This window comes from Mus pahari, chromosome 12 (assembly GCF_900095145.1).
Source record: "Mus pahari chromosome 12, PAHARI_EIJ_v1.1, whole genome shotgun sequence".
NCBI classification, from domain to species: Eukaryota; Metazoa; Chordata; class Mammalia; order Rodentia; family Muridae; genus Mus; species Mus pahari.
The window spans coordinates 70830661-70846879 of record NC_034601.1 but is presented as its reverse complement, the minus strand read 5'-3'; the positions used below and the strand labels follow the sequence as shown (position 1 = coordinate 70846879).

General features: G+C 35.4%; 1 protein-coding gene across 2 annotated transcripts in view; it reads left to right on the top strand.

Moving 5' to 3' along the window:
• Tmprss15 (transmembrane serine protease 15) overlaps positions 1 to 16219 on the top strand; it is a 116934-nt gene that overhangs the window by 63454 nt on the left and 37261 nt on the right. For both annotated transcript variants that reach the window (XM_021209664.1, XM_021209663.1), the window contains 3 exons: positions 8018 to 8107; positions 10813 to 10938; positions 12279 to 12419. In XM_021209664.1, the coding sequence (XP_021065323.1) occupies positions 8018 to 8107; positions 10813 to 10938; positions 12279 to 12419 (357 nt within the window). The remainder of the gene's footprint in view (positions 1 to 8017; positions 8108 to 10812; positions 10939 to 12278; positions 12420 to 16219) is intronic.

The window sequence follows — 16219 nt, the reverse complement described above, 5'->3', positions numbered from 1 at the left end:
GAGAGAGAGAGAGAGAGAGAGAGAGAGAGAGAGAGAGAGAGAGAGAGAGAGAGAGAAACTACATTCATCTCTTTTTGTTTTGTTGTAATTTTTCAGAAGCAGATTTTTGGTATTCTTTTTTTAAAGTGGTTTTAACAAACCCAAAGTTCTTTTCTAGAAAATGACTGGTATTTGATGCCTTTTAGCAAATGAGCTTCTATTAAATAAAGATGCAGTTCATCCTGGCCTCCCACTGCCATCTTGGACGTATATCCCAACCAAAGACTTATATCTATTCTCCTTGCATATTGATGAGTTTAGATGTTCCCTGAATTCTGCAGTATCTCTGTCATTCATTTAAATCATAGAAATCTGGTCTGTGAATGACACTTCCAAAAACACTTATGAGGTATCTGTATAGGCGACTGTGAAAATTTTAGCATGATATAAAAACAAATACATTAAACGGCAAAAGTGTAAAAAGGACAAGGTTTAAGTAAGGAACGTGTGGACGAGAGCTGCACTCAGAGAGCTTTATGACAGGGAGTAAGGACCCTGGTACCACAAAACTGTGCTAAATTCTGGCAAAAGTGAAGATTTTATTTTATTTTTTCCAGTTCTGGGAATGGAGTGCAAGGCCGCTCCTCAACACCAATGCTTTTGCTCAGTTTAGCCCACCTGTGTTTCATTGTATCTATCTGGATCCTATTATCACATGAAATTAATAATCCATAAATATTAAACACAGCTCCTGAAGTTTATGCCACATTCTTTTGACATCCAAAAGTTTTTGAAGTACACATTTTCACTGGAACCAAACTTTGAAGTGATACCAATATGAATGCAATAATTTGGGCGTGGTGGCATTGGATAACAGTGGTCTTATTTTTATTCTGTGTGGGTTCTCTATATTTATATTATGTCTCATTTTATGCTAAAATTATATGCTTAAAATCACTACTGGTTTGATGAGTATTTCCTATAAACTAAATGTCTTTTGATGATTTAAGAGGACAGACTTCTTCAGTCTGTGTCAGTGTCTATTAATCAAAAAGTCTCGATTGCTGCATACTTAAGATATTAGCCAAGTTACATTACTTAAAATATAAAATCTGAGATAACATATTATATAGCATCATATATAAAATAAACAACTGCAACACGGTTGTCCATGCTAAAATTTGTATTATATATAGCATCGCCATATATTCTACTCAGTAATAAAACAACAACAACAAAAAAAGGCCCACAGTGTCTCAATATACAAAAGTCCGACATCTATGCACACTTTAAGATGGGGAAAACTGTGCTGTTAGAACAACCCATCAGATTTTAAAACAGAAATTTAAAATTTGCCCAGAGTGTGTGTGTTCCACTTTCCAAGTGGTTCCCTTTGAGCCAATGTTTAGCACAGCATAAAATGTTAATTACCACCCATTGCATTCTGAACAATTTCTTTCTAATGTCCTTTGCAGTTGGGTCAATGGAAGTCCTATTTTTAAAGAGCGCTTCAGATTCAAAATCACTGATTTGTTTAAGCAAAAATAAAAGGAAATTATGATTGACTTGCTAAAACGTTTCACTCTTTACATAGCAGTTAAATAAGAAAATCTCAGACAAGTGGGTGAATAATAAAACTCTATGCCCTCTCCACTTCTGAGATTATTTTTGAATATACTTCTGTGGACATTCACAGCTCCAGGTGTCCCTCTACCATGTGACTTTAGTCTGTGCCCCATCAACTCCAGGATGACCCTTTTAATGGTAATTTCAATATGGAGAAACTACTGAGATAAATTTATAAAAGCTAATATTCTATTGGACAAATATCATATTGATTAGAAAACAATCCTGAAATTCTGTGATGAAGTACAGTAAGTGTAGACAGAAAGAAATCTAGACCCCAGACCCTGATTTACTTCCGGAATTCTTGACTAATTAAGAAAAAAGTGGCTTTAGCTATTTTAATGTTCACTATTTTTAATATTTTTTTCTATTGTATCCTGATTTCAGCCATTTTTCATTTCCTAGCACACAGTAAAAGTTAATTTACTAAACAACCATGTGAAAATCAATCTGCATTCATGCTGTCTTAGCTTTTTCCTGCAGACCAGCATTCAATGGTATTTGTTTAATTGTTAACCCCTAGTACACACAGATACTAATTTCACTCACAGAATCTCTCATCAAGGACCGTTTTCCTACTCTGTACTGTTTTCATCAGTCTATTTTCACAACAGTGCATTCACTTATTGTAATCATTGGTTATAATTTTAAGGAGCAAATAAAATTTGATTTTCATGAAAAAACATATAACCAATTTGTCACAAATTGCATAAAACTATTTATATTATGAAGTTACAATAATGTATTAAAATTATTCATATTTAAAATCAGACACTTAATTCTCAAGACAGATTTAATTTTAGATACTAAAATAAACTTATTAACATTTTCCATATAATATCAAAAGATTTATTATATATTACTAAGATATAGATAATTGAGAATATTGAAATCTATTTCACACAAATTCAATGTGATTTATTATTTCTCAAGTTGTATCTATTATTTCCTATAATAAATAGTCATAATAAACACTATAAAAGACTACCAATCACAAGCCTATTAGTAATTGCAACTATGTCTTCATTTCTTATCTTCTTTTCTTCCGCATGTGTTTAATTCGAACTCTCTTCTAAGAGTGAAAATTAACTTTTCCTCCCCTCCTGAACACATGTCCATATGGACACAGACCTTATCAGTGTTGGGCTTAAGCAGAGGTTACTAATAGAATCCCTCAAAAACAGACTCTATCTTTAAAAACTAACTTGGAGAATGCTAAAAAAAAAAAAAAACAAAAAAAACAAACAAACAAAAAAAAACACATTGTGAAAATAAAAATCCCTATGGCATAATGGAAGACAAATCAAAATACAAACATTTGAAGGAACAGAAGTAGGACTATTAAAATGTGAGACTTTAATACTGTTAACAGGAAGATACCCCCAGGCTAATTAGCCTACATTATTTTCATTGGCTATGTGGGCAGTGCTTACATATTAGCATAGCCTGATTAAAATTTCTAGAATCACACATCATGAGTCTATGACACTTCTAAGAATCATGTGCTACAGTCACACTGTGGGAATACCACCATTAAAATGAGTTTTGCTGTATTATCTACAATGGCATAAAATGGTTTCCGAATTGCTCATAGTCATTAACACAGAACCAGCCACTGAAGCAACTTTCAGCCAAAGATTAAAGGAATCTTGATGGTCAGTTATTTAATGAGAAATTATACTTTGAATATCTTTTGTTGTTTTGTTTTGTTTTGTTTTTGTTTTTGTTTATTTTGAGACAGGGTTTCTCTGTGTAACCCGGGCTGTCCTGGAACTCACTTTGTAGACCAGGCTGGCCTCGAACTCAGAAATCCTCCTGCCTCTGCCTCCCAATTGCTGGGATTAAAGACATGCACCACCACCACCCGGCTTGAATATCTTTTGAAAATGGGCATCTTAAGCACATTGAAAGAATGACTTTCCCAAGATTTCTGTTTGCAGATTAAATACTAAGTTAATCACCTGCCTGATTAGGCTTACAGTTACAACTGACATAACTTTACTTCTGGTTATGAGATTATTAAAGTGCTATCTATTCATCTTTCTCTCTTAAGTTTCATTTATATAAAACTTTGAACTCTTAAAATATTACCTATGTGTTAATTGCAGCGTTTGATGTAGAAATTTTCTGTTTTTAAATAGAAAATGGGAAAAATCATAATGTGAACATGAAAACACACTTGTGCACAAATCAAACACATGTAAACCTATACAAACATGCATACATATTCATGCACACTATACATACATAAATATAGATAATGCACATGACAATGCAAACATATAAAACACACATTTATGTATGAAACAGCACCAAATCACATGCATTCACATGTGCATAAACACACACAGATACACACATATATATGCAAAAGTTCATAAACAGAGCCACATGCACATACCATGTATTCATAGAAACACACATGTACATAATATACTCAACCATTGATAGACACACACAGGCACACATACAAGCCATACATACACACACTCACAGATACACACACATACATACCTATGAATACCCAGAACTATACATATTCATACATGTATGCATGCACATAGAAACACATGTAGAACTACACTCACATGAATACACACAAACATGCACATTCATACACTACACATACACACACATATATACATTGACATACACATATACACACATACAAGCTGAAACACAATGGTACATTTGCAAACATGAACACACACTCATATGCACACACATTCACATGCATATGAACTTCACAGATAAGTACACTTATAATTTAAACAAACATACACAATCACATTCATAAATATATAATGTAGACACTTAAACAAATTGCACACATTCCTACATACCCATTAACACAACCATACACTCATGAAGACATAAACACTCTCACATGCATACAGACAAATACACTTCTGTTCAAATGTATACAAATGCATACTATAAACATTCACATGAACACACATGTGAGTAAAGTCACAGATGTGAAGGACCAATCTTGGCTAGGTCCAGGTTCCTGAGAGAAGGGGTGTTTGAGAGCATCAAAAACAAACAACATGAAGTCAAATCATGGGTCCAAGCTGGAGCTGTATGTTCTGCTCGAGACAGTTTTCCAGATTGCTTTCCCTCTGTTCTTTCTCTGAAAATCTCCAGATAGCTCTCTCTCTATGTTCTGCTTGAGACATTTCTCCAAGCAGTGTTCTCTTACTATTCTAAAAAATTTCTCTGAATAGATTGTCTCTTACAGTTCATAAGCCCAGACTTTTATTTTACGTATCAATCCAGTCATTTAATCCAGGTTCCTTTTTGAGTATCCTATGAATCAGTATCCCATGACCCAGTCTTTTCATTCTTAGGAGACAGCAAGAACATATTTAAAAAAAAATTGCAAATAAATAAATTCAGAGATCTGTCTCCTTTTGTTAAGCACAGACAATAATCTAGCTGCTTTTGGACTTTAAGATTCATGAAACCCCTCATATAATTCATATTATATCTTTATATTTTACATAGTTGAGAAATTATATATATATATATATATATATATATATATATATATATGGATATTTTATTTACTTACATTTCAAATCTTATCCCCTTTCCAAGTTTCCCCTCTGGAAACTCCCTATACCATCCTCCCTCACCCCCACCCCCCACCCCACCACCACTTCTATGAGGGTACTCACCCAGGACTTCTGCCTCCTTGCCCTGTCATTCCCCTACACTGAACCTTTCCTCCCACTGATGCCTGACAAGGCCATCCTCTGTTACATATGCGGCCAGAGCCATGAGTACCTCCATGTGTACTCTTTGGTAGAAGATTGAATTCCTGGGAGCTCTGGAGTGTCTGGTTAATTGATATTGTTGTTCTTCCTATGGGTCGAAAACTGCCTCAGCTCCTTTAGTCCTTTCTCTAACTCCTCCATTGGGGACCCCTTGCTCAGTCCAATGGTTGACTGTGAGCAACCACATCTGTATTTGTCGGGAATTGGCAGAGCCTCTCAGGAGACAGCTATATCAGTCTCCTGTCAGCAAGCAGTTCTTTGTAATAGTGACTGGGTTTGATGACTGTATATGGGATGGATCCCCAGGTGGGGCAATCCCTGGATGGCCTTTCCTTCAGTCTCTGCTCTGCACTTTGTCTCCACATTTGCTCCCATGAGTATTTTGTTCCCCGTTCTAAGGACTGAAGCATCCACACTTTGATCTTCCTTCTTCCTGAGCACCATGTGGTCTGTGAACTGTATCTTGGGTAGTCCAAGTTTTAGGGCTAATGTCCACTTATCAGCATACCACGTGTGTTGTGTTCTTTTGTGACAGGGTTACCCCACTCAGGTAGATATTTTCTAGTTCCATCCGTTTGCCTAAGAATTTCATGAATTCATTGTTTTTAATAGCTGATTAATTGTGTAAGTGTACCACATTTTCTGTACCCATTCTTCTGTATATACTTTTGAACTCAGGTTTTTAGAGTACTTTTCCACAGTTTTAAGGGCTGTCCTGAGGATCTCAGCATTTACCCTTTTACTGAGACGTCAGCCACACCCCCTAACTCAAGACTCTTGCTGTCTCTGATTATTATGGAGTCATTAACATTAACTGGAAGGATACTCCTTGAAAGAGGAATCTAAAACTATGTTCATTATTATACAAACAACTCTTATGCCACCAACACTACTGGAGGCCCATGCCCTTTTGGCTCTGATACAAGGGCAGGAAGCATATCATTCCACCCCTCCCAAAGACTTGCTGGACCCAGAAAGCAGGTTCACACACAAACACACAATCATATACAATTACACATGTTTACACAGATTTTCATGCACACAAACAAATGCACAAATGTACATGTACAGAAACCGCACACAAAAACGTGTACAAACTCACACAAGTACACACACACACACACACACACACACACACACACATTCACCCATGTTCACAAATACCTATGGAAACAAAAATAAGCATACTCATACACGCATGCATGCATGCCTAAACAATCTCACATATAAAAATACATGCATATGCACACATTCACAAAGAGTTCAAGTGGTTTAGGTAAAAAAGACTGGTGGACAACTGTTAGAAAGAAGGTGTGAATGAAGACTTTGTGTGGATATATTTTTCTGAATTAACTTAATTATCCCTCCTCCAATACGATTTCTGACTTCTTAAGCATAAAAAAAAAAAAAAATTCTAACTTCATTTGCCCTCACTAAAAGGCAAAAATACTTCATACAATTAAATCAGGCTACCTACATTTTGGAAATCATTTTTATTTTTATTTTTTTTATTTTTATTTATTTATTTATTTATTTTAGGTTTTTTGAGACAGGGTTTCTCTGTATAGCCCTGGCTGTCCTGGAACTCACTTTGTAGACCAGGCTGGCCTTGAACTCAGAAATTTGCCTGCCTCTGTCTCCTGAGTGCTGGGATTAAAGGTGTGCGCCACCACGCTTGGAAATCATTTTTAAATAGAACAATGGAAACAAGCATTAGAATCAGGATGCTTAAAATAGTCAATGATTAAGCTGTTTCAGATCCGTTTCTAAAAAATAAAATAAAATATGCTAAGTGTTTTTGGAATTTTAACATATCTAATTATAGTCAGAACTAGAAGATTTAGCCATAACTAGATACATTTCTAATGAATTTTAATTAAAGCCTGGTAATGCCAATTGACTCTTATAAAAGGTTGAGTTACAGATCTAACCAGAAAAGAAGACTAAGACTTGCTGTTGTGTTGTGCTGGGGGGCGGGGGGGTTCTATATGGACTCTCATTTAGCATAGGGTGGCTTTAAATTTCAAATAACTTGCTTTCATGTCCTAAGACCTGGCATTGCAGGTGTTCACCAGCATGCGTTGCCTCAGAAGAGTTATTAAACAGGAGAAAAAGGTACCATTCTCCCCCTCCTAGCTACCAAGTGTTTCAACATTTAGTGACACTTCTACCCGGTATCTTAGGAATAAAGGATTTTTAAAATAATAGGAAAGTCCAGATTGCAAGATCAGGGACTTACCAGCACTGGCCCTTCTAGGATGATAGCAGGAATAAGATTTGCTCTATTATAAATATCCATGTTGTCCTGCAGCTAATATTTTCTCCCTTTTGTTTTGCAAAATATTTCTCTTGATCAAATAAATATGCAAAATATTTCCCTTGATGAAACCCTAAACACTATTATATTCTCTTAAAATCTTATAAATGCAATAAAAATATAAAGATTTTGAGAACTTTTCTAGTAATGGCATTGATGTGCTGTCATTGTTTCCCCAACAATTTATACAGCATGCAAAAATGTATCTGTCAGAACTGGCATTGTAAGAAATGTAATTGTACAATGTCTGGCATCTAATAGAATCTCTGTGGAATGGGAATGGTGCTGTTAATGATTCTTTGCTAATTCCTTTCAGCTGACTGCGGAGGACCGTTTGAACTATGGGAGCCAAATTCAACATTCAGTTCTCCAAACTTTCCAGACAAATATCCCAATCAAGCTTCCTGTGAGTATTTCTTTCCCAGTTTACCAAAGAAAAATGTATACAGCAAGGTTAGGTCCCTCTTAAACGAACAAAGTAGATTATGAATTTGTCAAAATGAATGCACTAACGTGTTTACTATTACGAAATACTTCTTGAATGATTTGTTTAATGTTTGAGAATATTATAATTACATCATTTTCTCCTTTGCTTTTCTCCCTCCAAAGCCTCCAATAAACTCTTCCCTAATTTTTTAATTCAAATTTATGACCTACTTTTTCATTAACAACTTAAAGGGAGACAAATAATGGTGTTCACCATACATTATTTCAATAAATTTCCACAATTATTCTTTAAAGGATTTTTTAAAATTGTAATTCCAGAATAAAAACATAAAAGTAATGCCCTTGATGCAGTCTCCCTTGCTTTAGATATTTCTCACTTATCATTTCCTAGCTCATTGATATAATCCCCAGATTATGTCCAGCTACATAGAACAAGGCCAATGGAGAGGGTTACAAACCAGCCAGTGTAATATCTTCACATGTAGAGAACACATACTAGACGCTATGAAGACTATAGCTAGGGTTACATGGTTAGACTCCCAGAACAAAAGAACTAATAATGAAGGGGCTATTGAAGCACCTAAATTTAGAGAAAATGACCTACAAAAATATGTGCAAAAGCTACTTCTGGGCCAGGGTAGCTACCTAGAGAACTTCACCATAGTTATCCGAAGACTGCACAGCCTGCATTACAAATCCAGGTTCTCCATCCTTCATTACAAAAATCATAATTCCAGAGGAATGGGCTGAAAAACATCCATGCTTTCTCCATGACCATATCTAGTTGGGACTCGAATGCAGTACTGAGCCACTGACGTGAGTGTGCCGACAATGACAGTGACAATGGATTTTAAGATATGAGCCTTCTTCATAGAGATGAGCAGGCATGTCAAGGCAAACAGAGGCCAGCAGAATGAATGAATATGCAAACATTGGTTTAACATGATCTGAAAGTAGAAGCAAAGATTGTTTTTTCTACTTCACACTTGATGTTGAAGACAACCAATAATTATATCTTTTGCATAAAGTTTTTTTAAAAAAAAATCTAAGACAACCTTAAATTAAGAAGTTTTATTGTTTTTATTTTTGATATTATATTATAGTATCATTTCCCCTTTCCTTTCTTCCTTCCAATCACTCAATATACCCCTTCTCACTCTTTTTCAAATTCATGGATTCTTTATATATGAGTCATTATTAATTCATATATATATATATATATATATATATATATATATATACATATATATACACATATGTGTGTATATATACATACATAAATCAATAGATACATGCATATATATATATATATATATATATTTACATGTATATACATACATAAACCTGTATTATATAATAGTAAATGTGACTTATGTATGCTTTTAGGTTATTTGGTAATGAATATTCCAGTGGTAGGCTCCTCCCAGAAAAAGAATATTTCTTCTTACAAATGTTCAAGATATTATTAAAATACAAGTAAAAGGAAAGGCATTATAGAGAGACGAGAATGGGATCTTCACAGATAAGTCCAAGAAGTGAAGACTTTAAGGAAAACCAATGAATTGTAATTGGTTAAAATTGATAACGTGAAAAAATTTTGCTCTGTGTTACGGGACTCGAATTTTTTATGAGAAAAAAAAAAGAGGAAATTTCCAGAAATTTGTATGAGAAGCATGGTAGAATCGGTTTGCATTTCAGGAAGATCCTTCTATCTATTTATCCTAGCTAGAGGATGAGAGGGGGCACCAGCAGCATCCAATCAGGACATAACACGTGTCAGTATCTTGTGCTCCAATGGGGCGATGAACATTGAGAATTGAGGAGTGAATGGGCATAGGAGGCACGATTGAAGTTTCTCAGGTTAGTTGAATGTAATTAAAAAAAAGCAAGGAGGGCCAACATAAGGTGAGACATCAAATGATGCTGCCATTTCCTAAGATGGAAAGAAGACCCATGAGTATTCCAAATATATACTCCTGTGTGTGTGTGTGTGTGTGTGTGTGTGTGTGTGTGTGTGTGTGTGTATGTGTGTGTTCCATATACAGTATGAAGGTTTAACCTCTCTTTTCATCAAATGAAGTGCATAATGCAAATAGCTGGAGAGGTCACTACTCTACAGACAGAGGTTGACTCTTGAAGTGTGAGTAAGAATACTCAGAGTGTGGGAGGGAGAGTACAGAAGAGAATCTGAATGCTAAACCCACTCAGAAATTAGGTTTTAAAAGGGGACATTTATTGAGGTAGGTGATTTTTTTTAAAAGAAGTAACAGCATGCAATTTATTTTAATGAATGGAGATGCTTTCATATAAATACCAGGGTTTGCTTATTGGATTATAGAAAATGAGGTGAGCTGAGCCTGGCTCTGCAGCTTATCAGGTAAAGATTCTTTCTTGCCAATAAACATGATGTTCTCTGTCAGATTCTGGGAACCTCAATGGTAGACAAAGAAAACTACTTTAGCAAGTCATCCTGTGTGCACTCTGGAAAGATCATCCCAGTCTCACACACACACACACACACACACACACACACACACACACCCCAAACACATGCACACCAGCACACAGACATATACACATACACAGATTCACAAACAATGAAAATAAACAAAAAATACCAACATATACTTTGTAAATTAATTGTCATTATTTATTGTCTTCAAGGTGTATGGAATTTAAATGCACAGAAAGGGAAAAATATTCAACTTCATTTTCAAGAATTCGATTTAGAAGACATCAATGATGTGGTTGAAGTTAGAGATGGGGGAGAATTCGACTCCCTGCTTTTAGGTAAGACTGAAATTTCAACCCTCTGAAAGTTGGGAGGCTCAAGATACTTGACTTACAGAGCCAGCACATTGAAGCCGATGGGAATATTTTACAGTTGACAAAACAGAAATATAATAGCAAGGTAACATGTTAAAGATTTTTCACTCTGTTGATTTTTTTTTTTTCAAACAATGTATTCTGGTAATGACTTCCCTTCTGCCAAGTCGTCCCAGGATTCACTGAGTTTCATTTTGGGACATGTTTGCAATACTGATGAGATTACACTCTTCTAGAACATTCTTTGCTAATCAGGATTGATATATTTGCTTCACAGTTATTAAAGGTTGGTAATAATTAACTATAAATGTACCATGTATATCTTACTATGTAGTTTTATGAAATACATGTACAACAGGTGTTCAAAAATAATTATTAAACCAGATTTCCTCTGGCCTTAACATATCCAAACACTGCTCCTTATAAATATTTTAAGTCATCTTATTCTGCATTTTATCTCCATTTTATTATTGTCCATGGCATTCTCTTCTTCTCAACAGCTGACAATGTTTCAAGTAACTAATGTTTATTTTTCTCTATTGTTATTATTAAAGTAACTACACATGAGAAATATTTAATATTAAATTAAAAATAAAAAATGGGTTTTATCTGGCTCTTCTTGTAACTCATGTTCATCTTTAACTATAAAATCTACCTGAGGTTCTTTAAATCAGGATATTGTTACATAAAAATTATAACAAGTAAACGAAGACTCGCCGTGAGTCTCTACCCTCTGACAGACCAGGATAATAGTGAGGATTCCCCAGATGTGTCAGGAAAACTCCACAGAGTTCCAGATCACAGCTTCCTGGAATGGATTGTCAGAGCAACACACAGAATAAATCAGCAATGAAATCCTATGGGACGAGCAAAACTTGGGAAACATTTCATCTGGACCTTTATATCCATTTCCAATGGTTTTTGTTGTTGTTGTTGTTATTTTCCACTGATATTGTTATTTACACTTTCAGGCTAAATTGTGTTCCTTAATAAAAAAAAAAAACCTACGTAAATATATGATGGAGGAAAATTAGTTTATTATTTTACTTATTTTTCTTATTTTTTTATTTTACTTCTTAATATTCACACAAATCCAAAGAAATACAAATCCCACAAGGATATCTAAATTATACTGTAACTTGTAGATAGGAATTGTTTTGTTCTGGAATTGTTTTTCTGCTTCTAATAGATTAGGCAGTTAAGAATCAGCATCTAAACTATAAGAATATGCATATGCTTTAGGTGAGCCCCGCTGTATGCAGTCCTACCTTAAGAACTCACAGTCACCTTTCTCTTTGCGGCAGCTGTGTACACAGGACCTGGTCCCATGAAGGACTTGTTCTCTACCACCAATAGGATGACTGTGATTTTCACCACAAACATGGAGACCAGAGGCAAGGGCTTCAAAGCAAATTTCACTTCGGGCTATTCCTTGGGGATTCCAGGTAAGGAATGCTCACCTCCTTAGAGTGTGTGGATGGGAACAAAGCAAGGAAACAAATCCCACTTCAAGCCCAAGTCACAATGTATACGTTCGCGTTCTGAGATTCTGTTTTCTTTTCCTCTGCATATTGTCGTTTTTCTCCCTCCTCTTTATCAATATAATGGTGTCTTAGTCAGGGTTTCTATTCCTGCACAAACATCATGACCAAGAAGCAAGTTGGGGAGGAAAGGGTTTATTCAGCTTACACTTCCACATTGCTGTTCATCACTGAAGGAAGTCAGGACTGGAACTCAAGCAGGTCAGGAAGCAGGAGCTGATGCAGAGGCCATGGAGGAATATTCCTTACTGGCTTGCTTCCCCTGGCTTGCTCAGCCTGCTCTCTTATAGAACCAAGACTACCAGCCCAGAGATGGCCCCACCCACAAGGGGACCTCCCCCCTTGATCACTAATTGAGAAAATACCTTACAGCTGGAACTTGTGAAGGCATTTCCCCAATTGAAGCTCCTTTCTCAGTGATAACTCCAGCCTGTGTGAAGTTGACACAAAACTAGCCAGTACAAATGGTTTACCTGAGTTTTGTCACAGCAGGAGTACACGGACATTTTTTTGTATATCAGTTAACTCTTCTCCAGGAAGCTCCATGACTTCTACTCACCAAAGTTATATTTTAACATAAAGTTCAAAGTAATTGGCTTAGTGAGGAAGGAATTTTCCATTAGCTAAGACCTTGTTAAGAGAGGAAGAGGGAGATTAGCCCTGAACTGCTGGGATGCAAATGACACCCAATTAATATATCAAATGCATAGGAAAGGCTGGGAGTCAGTAAATGGGGGATGCAATTTTTGGACTGCATACAAAAAAAAACCAAAAACAAAAACATGAACACACTACTTCAAGTTCAGAAAATACAAATGCAGAGGCAGATGCTCTCAGCCATCCATTGGACTGAGCCCAGGGTCCCCAATGAAGGAGCTAGAGCAAGTATCCAAGGAGCTGAGAGGCTTTGCAGCCCCATAGGAGGAACAACAATATCAATCAACCAGACCCCCCACCCCCAGAGTTCCCAGGGACTAAACCACCAACTAAAGAGTTGGTGGAAGGACCCATGGCTCCAGCAGCATATGTAGCAGAGGATAGCCTTTTTCAGTGGGAGAAGAGGCCCTTGGTCCTGTGAAGGCTCAATGCCCCAGTGTAGGGGAATGTCAGCACAGGAAGGCAGGAGTGGGTGGGTGGGTAGGAAAACACCTCATAGAAGCTGGGGAAGGTGAGATGGGATAGGGGGTTTCAGGGGGGGGGGGTAGGGGACCAGGAAAGGGGGTAGCATTTGAAATGTAAATAAAATATCCAATAAAAAATAATTAAAGACCACACCAAAAAAAAAAAAAAAAAGGAAAGTACATGGGGAAAAATAACACACTTTCTAGGATTGAAGAAAATGAACTGAAAAATCCTGATATCAATTGTGTTTTATAAAATAAAAATTAATTTAAAAGTATCAATACTAAAGCCAGTTCTGTTTAACATTATAAGTTTCACAAAGAATAAGATTCACAAATGAAATATAATGAAATATGTATCTTCTCACACATGGATTACTGAATCAATTTTATTGATGAAAATTTAAAATAATGATATTTTAGTTTTAAAAAATTGCTGCACAATGAAAAATGCACAGATACCAGTATTACCTGTTTCTAATGAGACTGCAGTAACTGTCTACATGCTAAGGAGGAAAGCATTATCATGTGTATTTAATGCAGGATAGATATGTGCATGTGTCCAGTATGGGTACATGCTAAGCTATGCAGCACATCATATAATGGAAAAGGAAAGCAGCTAATATGTAAAGGTGCTTATTGTGCCAGAGGATAGACTTCTTGGTAAGTTTTCAAGAACTTTTTCATGAAAGGAAGTTTTCATAAAATAATTACATGCATTTTAAAAATGGAAATAAAAATAAATCCAACTGAAGTAATCTAGGTATCTATACGCCAACCAGTAGATTAGTGGATTTGCCACAAACTTAAGCAACTGAAATAATAGTAGAACATTTTTTTCATGTATAAAAACATCAAAGAACCTCAAAACAAAGTTTATAAAAGTAATAAATAGGTCTTACAATCCTTCGTTATAGACACAAATAGCAAGTGGTGAAAAAAACCTGAAATACTATAGACTATCAAAGTCAAGAACAAACATCTTTTCCAACAAAATTATTCATTATTGCTTTTATATAATTCATACTCTTGGGGAAAAAATGTGTGTTAAGTATTTTGAAAAATGTTTCTGAGAAAGTTACCAAAATCATGTAGTTTGATGAAGTCAATACAGAGTCTATGCAGTTTTATTTGAAGGGTGTCTTTGCATTTGGTTGGCTCCGGAGCCACATTTTGGTCATGAGTGTCTTGTTTATAAAACAATAATCTTCTTACTTGAAGATGAGACAGCATCAGTAGTGAGTGACTATTGTACACTGCTGCCATTCCCGCTGAACCTAGAAGAGGGTTCCCTGATGTCCTCACAGTGACACAGTTGTCTTCAGCATTGTCTCTCTGTATCAAGCTTGGGTTTTTGTTGTTTTGTTTGTTTAATTGTTTTTTTTTTTAAAATAGCAAAAGCCTGAAAAACAGAGAAACAGGAACTTGGCAATAAAAGATAATCAAGCCAGCCATGTACAGTGAGATGGGGTACATACACTCCCTTCTATTGATGTTCTGCTTTGATAATAATTTTAGAAAAAAATAAGTGGAAATTATGCTATAAACTGTTTCCAGTGTTTACGAAGACTTTCCTTGTCTTCTGACATATATTAGGGACCCTTGAACATTTTTTATTAGAGTTATGAGGCCTATTTTATTTTTATTTATCCTCTCCTCACCATTTCCATTCATGTTGAACTTGAGGATTCACAGTAGATATTTATTATGGTAAATTGCTTGTGAATGTGCACCAGTTGCTTGTTTCTGATTCAAATTGTCTTCAGGTGGGATTCGGTAGAGCATACAGGCAACTCACAAATGGCACCTGGCTACAATCAGGGCTCCCGAGTCCTCCCCAGCTTGTGTGCTGTGTGCCTTAGGAACCCATTCGGTTCCTTTTATAAAAGCAAGCATATGGTGTCTAAATGAAGCAGAGCTATAGAGACTTCGTAAAGAGAAGATGGGGAAATTCAAGTCTAAGTAATATTACATTTTCCTCTCACCACGAGCATAAAACTATCTGAGGTAAGATTTCAGACTCTAGAGAGTAAATTGTTGTATCAAAGACTTCCTAATGACCTGAAATAATGTATGTTCCAAAAAATGAAAATCAAGTTTAGACATATATAGAAAGCTTTAAATAGCCTATTTATACCTCCTCTCATATTTTATAATTCCTATTCACTTCAGCAACAATACACCATTTCTCTCCATTCGAAAACTGTTTATCCAATATTTTCTAACATCTAAACTAGTTATCTTTTCTGGATTTTCAGATATAATCTTAACAGCTTTGAGTATAGAAGGACAGAAAATTACATTATTTTACACAGGGATATGGTGCATATATATATTCAAATTTTATTAATATATTTATATTTATTTTAACTAACTAAAATATGCCTTTCCAACTGAATATAGCTCAACTATAGTAATAAAAGCAAAATTATCAATAAATATATATATAAATAAGTACTGTTATTGTAAGTTCATTTAACATAATGATTATAATAGCTATGAAAAACATGAAAAGTAATTTAATAGTAACTGGTAATGACTAACAGAGTATATTAAAATATTTGATTATGGTCCAAAATTAAC